At 45.8% G+C, this 14,228-nt stretch overlaps 1 protein-coding gene across 1 annotated transcript in view; it reads left to right on the top strand.

Moving 5' to 3' along the window:
- The first annotated feature begins 648 nt into the window (after positions 1–648).
- DISP3 (dispatched RND transporter family member 3) overlaps positions 649–14,228 on the top strand; it is a 29,330-nt gene continuing 15,750 nt past the window's right edge. The window contains exons 1-5 of the mRNA XM_035020250.1: positions 649–1,747; positions 2,624–2,843; positions 11,562–11,698; positions 12,599–12,733; positions 13,033–13,193. Of these exons, the coding sequence (XP_034876141.1) occupies positions 649–1,747; positions 2,624–2,843; positions 11,562–11,698; positions 12,599–12,733; positions 13,033–13,193 (1,752 nt within the window). The remainder of the gene's footprint in view (positions 1,748–2,623; positions 2,844–11,561; positions 11,699–12,598; positions 12,734–13,032; positions 13,194–14,228) is intronic.

Raw genomic sequence — 14,228 nt, 5'->3', positions numbered from 1 at the left:
TCTGCAAGGTACTTCAGAGTTGCTGATTAAATAAAAGTGATTATAGTGGAGTAACACCTCACGTTGGCCTTGAGTTCTAAAATCAGAGCGTGGGGGCGCCTGGGTGGCTCAGTCGTTGGGCGTCTGCCTTCGGCTCGGGTCATGATCCCAGGGTCCTGGGATCGAGCCCCGCATCAGTCTCCCTGCTCCACGAGAGGCCTGCTTCTCCCTCTCCCACTCCCCCTGCTTGTGTTTCCTCTCTCGCTGTGTCTCTGTCATATAAACAGAATCTTTAAAATAAAATAAAATAAAATAAAATCAGAGCGTGAAGCAAAAGTTGGGAAATCGGGCGCAGTCAAAGTTCCCTTCAAAAAGCCCTTACGTGGGAAGGAATATCTCTTCTGTTTGCAACTGGGCTGTGATTCTCCCTTTTCTGGGACCTTGAGAGCCAAGATCTAGTTGGGGGAGGTGATGGACAAATAACATATTTTTTTCTTTCTGTTTTGTGTACGAGTGATTAAATTCAGTTGAGTTAAATGCCTGCTCGATGCAATTCCACTGTAGTATTTGTGGACGGGGTCGATTCCTAGGGCTGGGCAATTGCACCCCCACGGGGCACCCTCCTCTCCCTCTCTCCAGCCTGCTGACCCTCTCCCTCTCCTGCAGGCTATGGACTCGGAGGATGACCCTTTGCTGCAGGATGTGTGGCTAGAGGAGGAGCAGGAAGAGGAGGAGGAAGCAACGGGTGAGGCCTTTAGGAGGGCCCAGAAGCCAGGGCCGCAAGCTGGGGAAGGAGGGCAGTGTTGCTGGCGGCGTTGGACTTTGCCTTCCCGGCCCCCGGCCTCGGGCTTCTGGAGTACTCTGGGCTGGGCTTTCACAAACCCGTGCTGTGCGGGGCTGGTGCTCTTCCTGGGCTGCAGCATCCCCATGGCCCTGTCAGCCTTCATGTTCCTCTACTACCCGCCGCTGGACATTGACATCTCCTACAACGCCTTTGAGATCCGCAACCACGAGGCCTCCCAGCGCTTTGACGCCCTCGCGCTGGCGCTCAAGTCCCAGTTTGGGTCCTGGGGGCGCAACCGGCGCGACTTGGCCGACTTCACCTCTGAGACGCTCCAGCGCCTTATCTCAGAGCAGTTGCAGCAGCTGCATCTGGGCAACCGCTCCCGGCCGGTCAGCAGGCCCCCCCCAGCTGTCCTTGCGGCCCCAAGGCGAGGCCCAGGCCTATCTCCGGACACTTCCGCCGACCAGAAACCAAGAGCCAATCGGATTGGGCGCCTTCGGCGCGAGGCCCCACCCCCAGCGGATCTGGCAGCCAACCAGAGTGAAGGCCCAATGAACAGGAGGCTGGAGAAGAATGGGCGGTGCCAGCCCAGCGCCCCGCCCCCTGCTGTGGCTGCAGCCAATCAGAGCCGAGCCCGCCGAGGTGCCTCACGCTGGGACTACTCGCGCTCGTATGTCAGCTCCAACACCCAGACGCATGCACACTGGCGCATCGAGCTCATTTTCCTGGCACGCGGCGACGCAGAACGCAACATTTTCACCAGTGAGCGGCTGGTCACGATCCACGAGATTGAGCGCAAGATTATGGACCACCCGGGCTTCCGGGAGTTCTGCTGGAAGCCCCATGAGGTGCTCAAGGACCTTCCACTAGGGTCCTACTCCTACTGCTCCCCACCCAGCTCGCTCATGACCTATTTCTTCCCCACTGAGAGAGGGGGCAAGATCTACTATGATGGCATGGGCCAGGACCTGGCTGACATCCGAGGTGAGCAGACCTGTGTGTGGCTGGGGGTGGGGATCGGTGGGGCTTATAAGGGGCAGGGCCTTGATAAGGCTGGGGGTTGGGTCTTCCTGGGGTTGAGACAAGGTACTTTAGAGGGGCATAGGAAACCTGGCCTTGGACTCACACCTGAAGGAGGTTGGGGTGGGACTTGGCTGTGGGTCGGAGTCAGGCTGGAGTTGCTTGCTGGGTGTGACCTGAAGGTGATAGGTCGAAGGGCTGGGAGCCGTGTTGGGTGTGAGATGGGATCCGAGGGAGGCAAGGAAGGACGTTTGGGCGCACACCTAGGTTGAGGGAAATTGGGAGTTAGAGAAAGCATGGGCTGGGGCTTGGGCATGAGGTTGGTTAGAGGGAAGCCCAGGTGTGGTGACAGAGGACTGGGCATCTAATCAGGGGAAGATAGGGAAGAGACTGGGGTTGAAGGGAGACCAAGATGGGGTTAGGTCGAGGTAATTTAGGGATGAGACTTGAAGGGGGCTAGAGAATGGTTGCGAGGCTTGGGGGCTTAGGTGTGCCTTTTAAGGGACACATAAACAAGGTTCTAGGCAGACGGAGGGGGACTGGAATGGGAAGGTGGAGTTCAAGGATTACAAAGACTGAGCCTTGGAATTAGGTGAAGTTCACATGCAAATAAAATGTGAATTTATTGGGCACTGCCTGAGCAGGTCTGGGGGCTGCTGCTCTTGGGCAGTGAGTTCTTTAAACCCTCTCTCTGTCCCATTAAGGACAGTTGGAGGCAGCCTGAGGGGGAGTTTCCTACGTCCTTAGAAAGGAGTCAGATGGTGAGGAGGCCAGAGTGACATTGATGGAGGGCTGGGGGGGAGTTGACACTCTGAGCTCCTTGGGCCCCCACCCCTGCAGGCTCCCTAGAGCTGGCCATGACTCACCCCGAGTTCTACTGGTATGTGGACGAGGGCCTCTCCGCAGAAAACCTCAAGAGCTCCCTCCTGCGCAGCGAGATCCTGTTTGGAGCACCCCTGCCCAACTACTACTCGGTGGACGATCGCTGGGAGGAGCAGCGGGCCAAGTTTCAGAGCTTTGTGGTCACCTACGTGGCCATGCTGGCCAAGCAGTCTACTAGGTAGGAGGTCCAGCTGCACCCAGTGTGTATTTGCCCTTGTGTATACCAGGAAAGGGCTGTGTTAGGGCAAGAAACTATCTTCCAGGTGCTTCTTTCTCCTAAACCCCAGATCACCTGCCCTCAACCTTCTCCCTAGGAGGTCTTTCTTCCTGAATCAGGGGCAGAGCCCAATGCATCCTCCCTGTCACTCGGATAGCTGAAAGACTCCTTTTCTTGATCAGTGCTAATAGGTAGTGAACATGACAGCTTTGGCGGAGGCAGGAAATCCCACAGTTCTTGCCCCTGGAGGTGTGGGGTATTGCTTTTCTCCTGAGATGGTGCTAAAGGGCTTTCTGAAAAGAGTATTGACCAGGGAGTATTGGCCTCTCTGCCTCTACTACCCAGGGAGGTAGTTGGCAAGTCACTCTTCTTCTCTAGGCTGCAGTTTCCCTGCTTTTAAAACGGGGATGGTGAGTCCTGATACCCTTCTGGAGGCATTAGGAGGAGATGAGCCAAGAGATGTGAAGGTGCTCTCAGGCAGTGGGTGCTTTGGTTGTCCTCCAAACCTTGGGATATGTGTCTAAGAATACAACTAGGCCCCTCCTCACCCAGAAAGAGCATTAGATAGTTCATCTGTCAGTCCTGATGGACAATAACTGGAATGCCTCTCAGTCCTCTGCCCTGACAGGCCAGCCCCAGACACAGGAGGAATCATTCTGCCTGAAATAACCCTTGTTCCCTCCATTACTCATCCATTACATTGAGCAACTACTTTGAGCAACTACTGTGAAAATCAGAGCTAACATTCATGTGGCACAGAGCAGGTAGAAGCCCCTTATACACAACATCTCATTTATTTTTTTTTTAAAGATTTTATTTATTTATTTGAGAGAGAGAATGAGATAGAGAGAGCATGAGAGGGGGGAGGGTCAGAGGGAGAAGCAGACCCCCTGCTGAGCAGGGAGCCCGATGCGGGACTCGATCCAGGGACTCCAGGATCATGACCTGAGCCGAAGGCAGTCGCTTAACCAACTGAGCCACCCAGGCGCCCCACAACATCTCATTTAATGTTCACACCAACCCAGTGAGGTAGGTGCTATTATGATTATCTCCATTTTACAGTTGAGGAAATCGAGGCACAGCACAATTAAGGAAGTTGTCCAAAATGATAAAGCCATAAGTGGTGGAATGACATTAAAATCCAGGCTTTCTGGGGCACCTGGGCTGCTCAGTCAGTTAAGCATCCGACTTTTGATTTCGGCTCAGGTCATGATCTCAGGGTCCTGAGATTGAGCCCCACATTGGGCTCCACACTGGGTGTGAAGCCTGCTTAAGATTCTCTCCCTCTGCCCCTGCCCACTTTTGCACATGCTCTCTCTCTCTCAAAAAAAAAAAAAAAATCCACGCTTTTGAATCTGGACCCCTTACCCTTTGTGCTTTTACGCCAGTCGCTGCACTAGGAGCCTTCTCCCAGCCATGCTTCTTTGCCAAGGAAGCCCTGTTCATCCACTAAGATCCAGCCTGGGCAGTTTCTCCCTAAAGCTGGATCAAAAGCCCACTCTGCCCCCTTCCACCGTGCCCTTCCTTCTCCCTAAAGGAGGCAGGGAAAAGCATATGTTGAGTTAGATATATCTGGGGTCGCATACCAGCGACTCCACTTAGTTGTGTGAGTTTCAGTGGGCTCTCTCACCTCTCTGAGCTACAGTTCCCTAGTAGCCCTTGGCAGTCTGTATTTTAGTTGTTTAATTCCTTGTCACTCAAAGGGCAGCCCTTAGATCAGCAGCAGCATCACCTGGGGGCTTGTTATAAATATAGAATCTCAAGGCCTTTCCTTGACCTGAAGGATTCCCAGGTGACTTGTTTGCACATTAAAATTTCAGGAAGTCTAGATTTCATTATGTTAAGTTTGTTGAGGCCTGGGATTGTTCCTGGTTCACTTCTATAGGCCTAGCCCCCAGTACAGTGCCAGGAACCCCTTAGGAGGGATTTGTCTTGGGAATGAATGAGTGGATGGGTGGATGGATGAATAAATGGAGATGTTCCTGAGAAAGGTACTTGGCTGGCTGGATTAGGAAGCTGGGAGAGGCTGGCTGCAGGAAGATCTGTAGGGTTTCAGATACTGACAGTTACCTCTGTGTAATATGTTCGGCTGCTGAGTCAAAACCTCTGCCTGAGTAGAAAAGCCTCTCTTCCCCTTCCCATCCCCCTAGAGCTTCATAGGTGTGGTGACAAGCAGAGTCCCTATAGACTTGACTTTAGTATCTTCTTGTGGAATGATCAGATCTTTTTATTATTCTATTATTGGTTACCCAAGAATTGGCAACATGCTCCTTGACTTATTACAGAATAATACACATGATCACTTTTACTACTTCCCTGATAATACTAGAATTTTAGAACATGTTCACTGCGCTTATATCTTGTTGCATGCATTTTAATTCTATATACATTTAAACCCCATAAGACATTACATTATTACTCTACTGAGTCAGTACTCATTTATATTTACTCGCATATTTACTTTCCTGTTGCTCTTCATTACTTTCTACAACTTCATGTTTCCCCCTGGAATCGTTTTCTTGATCTGAAGAACTCTCTTTAGTAGTTTTGGTTTGTTTTTTGTTTTTTGTTTTTTGTTTTTTTAGTGCAGGTTTGCTGGTGATAAATTGTGTTGCTGGCCTCGAAAACATCTTTATTTTACTTTCATTTCTGAAGCATATTTCTGCTGGTATAGAATTATAAATGGGTAGTTATTTTCTTTTAATACTTTAAAGCTCTCAATCCATTGTCTTCTGACTTCCATCATTTCTGTGGGAAAGTCAGCTGTAAATATTTTGATTGCCCTTTGAAAAATTATCTTTTTTCTCTGGCTGCATTTAAGATTTCTTTTTTGGCTTTGGTTTCACCAAGAGTGGTGAAACTATGATTTATGTTAGTGTAGTTTTCTTTGTATTTGTTCTGCTTGGAATGCACAGAACTTCTCGAATCTGTAGGTTGATAACTGTCATCAGTTTTAGGAGTTTCCTGGCTATTGCCTATTCAAATATTGTTTCTACCTTTTAGGATTCCTTTTTAGGATTCTAATTACACAAATGTTAGACCTTCTCACTGAGTTCCATGTGTTTTCATTGCTCTTTCCAAGATTTTTATTTTTTTTCTATGTTCTAGTATATGTTACTTTCTGTGTTTCATTTCTTTCTATGTTTTAGATATTCCAATTCGCTGTTATACTCCAGTCTTCTGTTATATCTAATCTGCCAAATAATATCTGTTGAGATTTTAATGTTAATGTTAAGTTTTTCTGTGGAGAATTTCCATTTGATTCTTTGTTATTGATCTAAATCCCTGGTGAAATTCTTTAGTTTTATTTCTTTTGTACATATTATCCTTTCTCTCCTTAAACATATTAATTATAATTATTTTAAAGTCCTTATCAGCTGACTTTCAATATAGGAATAACCTGTGGATTTGTTTCTGTAGTCTATTCTTTCACTTGGTTTTTGGTCATGTGGTCCTGCCTATGAGTATGCCTGGTAATTTTTATTGAGTGATGAACACTGTGTATAAAAAACAAAGAGGTCCAGATGATATTTTTTCCTGCACAGAAAGTTTGTCCTTCTCTCCACTAGGCAGACAGATTTGTGACTGATCACCTTAAGTAGCCAACCATTTTGCTGAGTCAGGGCTGTTTTGCAGACCTGCAAAGTTTCAGTCTGCCTCTTGTTTGCCCTTGATTCTCTAGAAGTTTCAACTGGGAGCCTGGTGTATTCTGCACAACTCTTTTCCCTGACAGTTACAAACTCTAATATTTGTTTCTCAAAACTACAAAAAGAAAAATAAAACAAAAACTCCATGCCACTTTTTCAGAGGCTTTCTGCTTAGACTTGCAGCCTAATGCTTCATGCAGCTCCACTACCCAGCACAAGTACTGAGGGAGAAACCGATCATATACTCTGCTGGTCTACAAGTTTCTGCCCCAAACTGTGCTAATTCATCTGACTCCTAGCCTTGATTTTCAGCCTTCTGCCTGTGTTCAGAATCAGCAGATGCCTCCAGGATGAAAACAGCTGTAGAAGGGCAACTTACCTTTCCTAGGTTCTTCTCTTTCCAGAGTCTTTCCGGAGTTCCTCTACTTCTCATTACTTTAGGAACTCTCTACTGTCATTAAATAGATGACTTCTGAATTTTATCTGACTTTTTGTAGTTCTTGGCAAGAATATTGTTTTCCATGAGCTATTCCTTTATACCTGAGAGTAAAAATTTGGGCCTCTGTCTTTTTATAGCCAGCAACTAAGATAGGACCTAGAACTTCAAAGGCACTCTATAAATGGTATACAAATGAATGAATTGGTTAATTAATAAACAGTTGCTTGAACTTTCAGTGTTCTACTCTAATGAAAGATCAATTAACCTATTTAGTTCAACAAAGTAGATAATCCAAAGATCTTTTCTACTTGGCTTTTAAACGATCCATTTGGTTTTTTAAAACAGCTTTATTGAGATATAATTGACATACAACCAACTGCACATACTTGAAATTTACAGCTTGATTAGTTTTGACACATGTATATACCATAAAACCTTTACCATAATCAGATGGTGAACCTGTCCATCTCCCCCAAAAGTTTCCTCCTGTACCCTGGCTAATCACTGTATCCCGCCCTTTCTTGTCTGTCCACCCCTACCTCAGGCACCACTTTCTGTTTTCTATCACTATATACTGGTTTTCATTTTCTAGAATTTAATATCCATGGCATCATATAGTATGCACTCATTTAGTTGACCTCTTTCAGCCTAATTATTTTAAGTTATATCCATGTTGTTGCAGGTATTGATAGTTTATTATTTTTAGATGCTGAGCAATAATCCAGTGTATGGAGATGCCACATATTTTTATACAGATATCTAATTGTTCCAGCATATCTGTTGAAAAAATTATCCCTTCAACAAAGATTGCCTTTGCACCTAGGACAAAAATCTATTGTCCATATATATGTGGGTTTATTTCTAGACTCTGTATCTATTTCTTTTTTGCACACTTAAAAAATACACACACACAGGGCTATTTCAATTTTTTTTTTAAGATTTTATTTATTTATTTGATACAGAGAGAGAAAGCACAAGTAGGCAGAGAGGCAGGCAGAGAGAGAGGGAGAAGCAAGCTCTCCACTGAGCAGGGAGCCAGACGCGGGGCTCGATCCCAGGACCCAGGGATCATGACCTGAGCCGAAGGCAGCCGCCCAACCAACTGAGCCACCCAGGCGCCCCTGCTATTTCAATTTTTAAAAAATTCATTTAAAAAATATGGGGCAATTAACGTTATCTATTTCTTCTTGCATGAGCTTTGGTAGTTTTTGAGTCTTTCATGAAATTTGTCCATTTCATTTAAATTGTCAAATTTGTTGGTATAAAGTGATTCATAATATTCCCTTATTATCTTTTAAATATCTGTAGAAACTAGTGATGTCACCTCTTTCATATGTATCTTCTCTCTTTTTTCATGATCAGTCTGGTTAGAGGCTTGTCAATTTTACTGTTCTTCTCAAAGAACTAGCTTTAGGTTTCTTTGATTTTTTTTTCTATTGGTTTTGTTTTGTTTTTCATTAACTTCTTCTCTGATCTTCATTATTTCCTTTTGTCTACCTACTTTACATGTAATTTTCTCTTATACTTTTTGAACTAGAAGCTGAGCTCATTAATTTGAAACCTTTCTTCTTTTCCAATATAGGTATTTATTGCTATAAAATTCCCTTTCAGTACTGTTTTAGTACATCCCACAAATTTTCATATGTTGTGTTTTCATTTTTATTCAATTCAAAATACTTTTTTTTAAGGATTTTATTAATTTGAGACAGAGAGAGAGAACACAGAGTCAGGGGGGCGGGTAGAAAGAGAGGAAGAACGAGAAGCAGGGAGCCTGACTCGGGGTTTGATCCCAGGACTCTGGGATCATAACTTGAGCCTAAAGGCACTTAACCAACTGAGCCACCCAGGTGCATCTCAAAATACTTTCTATTTTCTCTTCTGATCTCTTTTTTGGACCCCTGTGTTATTTAAAAGTATATTATTTAGGTTCCAAATATTTGGTAATTTTCCAGATATCATTTTGTAGATGATTTTTAATTTAATTCTTTTGTATGACTTTAGTCCTTTTAAATTTATTGGGTCTTGTTTTATGATCCAGATTGTGGTCTGTCTAGCTAAATGTTTCCTTGTGCCCTTAAGAAGAATACACATTCTGCTATTGCTGGGTGGGGTGCTTAATAAATATCAATTAGGTCAAATTGGTTGATTGTGTTGTCTGGATTAATTGAACCCTTTATCATTTTGAAATTGTCTTCTTTATCCCTAGTAATATTCTTTGCTCTGAAGTTTACTTAGTTTGTTATTAATGTAACCATTCCTGCTTTAATTTGAGTTAGCATGGCACATCTTTTTCTATCCTTTTGATTTTAACCTATTTGTGTCTATATTTAAAGTGGGTTTCAGAGGAGCATGGGACTCTTGATCCCAGGGTCGTGAGTTCAAGACCTACATTGGGTGTAGAGACTACTTGAATAAATAAATATCTTCAAAAAAATCATAAAATGCGTTTCTTGTAGGCCACTAGGTTTTGATTTTTTTTAAAGCTAGTCTGACTGTCTCTACCTTTTAATTGGGGTGTTTAGACAATTATAGGTAATGCAGTTATTAATATGGTTAGGCTTAAGCCTATCTTACTTTATTCAACTTATCATATATTCTTTGTTCCCCTTTTCCTCTCTTTTGCCTTCTTTTGGACTAATTCAGTATTTTTTATTTTTTTTATTTTTTTATTTTTTTTTAAAAGATTTTATTTATTTATTTGACAGAGACAGCGAGAGCAGGAACACAAGCCGGGGGAGTGGGAGACGGAGAAGCAGGCTTCCCACTGAGCAGGGAGCCTGATGTGGGACTCGATCCCAGGACTCTGGGATCATGACCTGAGCCGAAGGCAGCCACTTAATGACTGAGCCACCCAGGCACCCAGTATTTTTTATTATGTTTTATTTCCTTCGTTAGCCTTTTAGCCATAACTTTTTATTTATTTTAGTGCTTGGTTTAGGGCTTAAAGTATGCAACCTTAGATTATCACAGCATACCTTCAGATGATGTTATACTACCTTGTGTATAGCATGAGACCCTTACAGTGGTATACTACCATTTCTTTCTTCCTGGCCTTTATGTTATTTTTGTCATATGTTTTATTTTCATACACGTTATAAATACCACACTATATTATTATTTTTGCTTAAATGGTCAATTATAAAGAGACTTAATGAGTAATAAGAAAAATTTATATATTTGTTCATGCCATTACTATTTGCAGTCCTTCTTATTCCTTTGTATAGATCCATGTTTCCATCTGTTATCCTTCTCTTTGTACCTGAAGGACTTCCTTTAACATTTCTTATAGTGCAGAGGTACTGGAGATGAATTCTTTCTGCTTTTGTGTATTTGAAAAGGTCTTCATTTTGCCTTTGCTTTTGAAATATAGTTTTGCTGGGTATAGAATTCTGGGTCAACTGTTTTCCCAGTAGGTAAAAGGTACTGCTCCATTGTCCTCTCACTTGCACTGTTTCTGATGAGAAGTCATCCTTATTTTTGTTCTTCAGTGTGTGATGCATCTTTTTCCTCAGGCTACTTTTAAGACTTTCTTTTGGTCACTGGTTTTGAGCAATTTGATTATGATGTGCTTTGTTGTTGTTTCATTCATGGTTTTGGGGGGTTTTTGTTGTTGTTGTTTTGTACTTGGAGTTAGTTGCTTGAACTTCTTGAATCAGCAGGTTTATAGTTTCCATCAAGTTTGGGAAAGTTGCACCCTCCTTTAGGGAGCCCAATAGCCCATATATTAGGCTGCACTGGGGCCCAGCAACTCTCAAGGTGGTAAGTCAGGATAACCATAGGACCCATTTTGATTCTCATCTCTCAGGTATTATCATCCTGTGTTATCTCATGTCCAGAGTCTTGCTTTATATATTTTCTCTTTTTTGTTGTTGTTAATTTCATGGGGAGGGTAGATCTAGATTTGATCTTATCACTCCATCAGGGCCAGAAGCAGATTTGTATTTTAAAACTCAATGTGACCAGCTGGTTATGTTTTTGTTATTACTGAGAATAGCTTGTGGGATGCCTGGGTGGCTCAGTCGGTTGGGCATCTGCCTTCGGCTCAGGTCATGATCCCAAGGTACTGGGATCAAGTCCCATGTTGGGCTCCTTGCTCAGCGGGGAGCCTGCTTCTCCCTCTGCCTGCTCTGCCTGCCACTCCCCCTGCTTGTGCTCTCTCTCTCTGACAAATAAATAAAATCTTAAAAAAAAAAAAAAGAATAGCTTGTGTCACCTGCACACTGAATAGCCATGTAAAACTGCATATATGGAAGCCAGTTTGAATTTAGGATTTTGCAGCAAATATTGAGAATTGGGAGATGGCATAGGATTTGACTGTGATTGATTATTATCTGTGTCGAGTATAGTCTCAACCTTGGCCATACATTTGAATCACCTGGGAGATTTTTAAACACTGATGACTCAGCCCCACCCCAGAAATTGTGGTTTAATTTGTCTAGAGTCTGGCCTGGACATCAGGATTTTTGGAAGCCCCCAGGTGACTCAACGTATAGCCAAGGTAAAGAGCCACTGTGGAGGTGGATATCTCCTGGTTCTCCAAGTGTCAACAGCCATCTGCAAACCACTTCTGTCTTTCTTCTCCACCCCCACCAGCAAAGTCCAGGTTCTATACGGGGGGACAGACCTCTTTGATTACGAGGTGCGCAGGACCTTCAACAACGACATGCTCCTGGCCTTCATCAGCAGCAGCTGCATCGCGGCCCTCGTCTACATTCTCACCTCCTGCTCAGGTAGGCCTCCTCAGAAGGCCCAGCAGGAGCCAGCTCCCCTCTCCCCACCCCACATGCTCTTGTTCCACCAAAGTCTGCCTTCTCCAGAATTCCAGAAATCATCTTGAATCCGCCGTGTCAGAGCTGGTGGGGTGGGATGCTCAGAGGTCACCTTTCAACCCCAGGCAGGGGCACTGTGGTCCAGACACAGCTCGGGCCATACCTGAGGGCCCCCACTCCCGGGACCTCACATGGTTAACCTTGTGCCCTTTGACCATCATTTCCTTGCTAAAAATTTTGTTTTGGGGAGTCTGGAGTATCGGACCCTCCTTTATGGATTATTCTGTAGCCTGTTTTATAGTCCCCAGCTGCCCTTTTGTCCCTCAGTTCGCTGTAACACTGCCACCTTCCCACGTACCCTGGCTGCTTCTTTCTGCGTATACAGTAGGTACTCTCTATTGCCCAAGCGAATGACAGATTAGCCAGAGCTTCAAAAATAGAAAAGACATTCATTCATTCATCCACATAACAAATATTAACTGGGCACTGACTATGTGTCGGATGCTCTGAGGTGCCAGAGATCCAGTGAAGAATATCATAGACACGTTTACTACCCCCATGGAACCTCTAGTCTACTGGGGTGACAGATGTTAAACATATAATAATTCCCTACTAGCAACCGAGGTCAGTTCTATGAAGATGAGGGTCTGTGAACAACCCACTCAGATGGCTCCCTCTGCCACTCTGGCCTCCTGCCTGGCCCCTTCTCTCTGGGCATGAGAACTGTTCAGGGCACACCCAGGGTGGTGAAGGGCACTCTGTGGGGACATGGGGTGTGAGGCAGGATCCAGCTGTGTCCCTGAGGGTGTGTGTTCTGCTGGGCCCTCCCACTCTATCCCATGTGCCTCTTGCCCTGCCCAGTGTTCCTGTCCTTTTTCGGGATTGCCAGCATTGGCCTCAGCTGCCTGGTGGCACTCTTCTTGTACCATGTGGTCTTTGGTATCCAGTACCTAGGCATCCTCAACGGCGTGGCTGCCTTTGTGATAGTGGGCATCGGTGAGTTGCCTCTGTGGCATGGTGGGAAGGGTGGAAAGGAGGTGAAGATTTGGAATAGGGGCCTCGTTCTGGGGAAGGGGTAGGGCCAGGGAGCATGGAGGGTGGGGCTTGGATTCTTGGTGGGTAGAGCCAAAGTCGGATGGGTCTTTCCAAACCCCAGGCTGAGAAGCAGGACTCCTCTGGAGCCTGACCTCTCAGGGGGCCACTCTGGGTTAGTGTAGGCCCAGCGTGGGTCTGATTCTGGAGATAGCAACATGATCCTGAGCCTGCCCCTGCTGGCCCGGGGCTCCCGCCCACAGGTGTGGACGATGTCTTTGTGTTCATCAACACCTACCGCCAGGCCACCCACCTGGAGGACCCCCAGCTGCGGATGATCCACACCATCCAGACGGCAGGCAAGGCCACGTTCTTCACATCCCTGACCACGGCCGCTGCCTACGCAGCTAATGTTTTCTCCCAGGTGAGAGACTGCCCTTGTCCCTGGCCCAGTCTCCCCGTTCCTCCCACGGTCCCTGGGCTCTGCTCCTCCCACTCACCCCTTCTCTTGCAGCCACACAGCGTTTGCCTCAAGGACCTGCCACGTCCCTAGACTCCGTTCTTGCTACTGGTCGTCATTACCAGAACTTAACAAATGGGAAAATCATGAAAATGCAAACAGTATTTATTATTAATGCTCATTAATAGTAATCCAACCTCTGCCCTGAAGGGTGTGTGGCAATTCCCAAAGCTCTTCCACGTTTAGTTTTCAAGACATATGACAGAGGTATAATTACATCCCTATTTTCCTAATACTGAAACCGAGGCCCAGAGAGGTAAAGTGACCTCCTCAAGGTCACACAGCTGGTAAGTGGTGAGCCTGACCAAGTCTGCTGACCCCCAGTCCAGAGCTCTTCCCACCCACCAGCCAGCTTCACCCTACATTGTCATCCTTCTCATCGACATCCCTCTCACTGACCCCATGCTCCTTCAGGCCCCTGAGTTGAGCTCAGGAGAAGGATCTGAGTTACCTGAGTTTGGGCCAGGTCCTTGGTGCCCAGAGAACCGGAAAGGCAGTGAGCCCACCCGAGCCTTCGAAACATTTAATGACCTGGCCCAAGTATCCCATCTAGAAACCACTAGATGCTTTGGGATTATTTGGGCCTTGGTAGAGAACTGTGTCCAGAAAACAGGCAGAGCTAGGTTCTAGGTCCCCTTTGTGACTGGCCGTGTGACCTTAAGACCTCTGAGCCTCACTCGCCTCCTGTGTGGATTATTCAGGGACTGAAATGAGCCAGTTGTCAAAGTTTTTCACAAACAGCGAAGGCCTGTGTGCTGTTGGTTACAGTTTCCTTCGACTGCCACATCCCTATGCGGGTCCCTGGGACACCCCGCAGCACCCCCCATGGCTCCCCAGCCCCAGCTGCACATGTGAGCACTCTCTCCCTTACCCTCACTCACATGTGGCCTGGTCTAACAGGCTGTCTTCCTCTGACCCCCTAGGCGCTTGGGTAATGAC

This window comes from Mirounga leonina, unplaced genomic scaffold (assembly GCF_011800145.1).
Source record: "Mirounga leonina isolate KUSES-001 unplaced genomic scaffold, KU_Mleo_1.0 Mir_173, whole genome shotgun sequence".
Taxonomy (NCBI): Eukaryota; Metazoa; Chordata; class Mammalia; order Carnivora; family Phocidae; genus Mirounga; species Mirounga leonina.
This window is presented reverse-complemented; position numbering and strand designations above follow the sequence as displayed.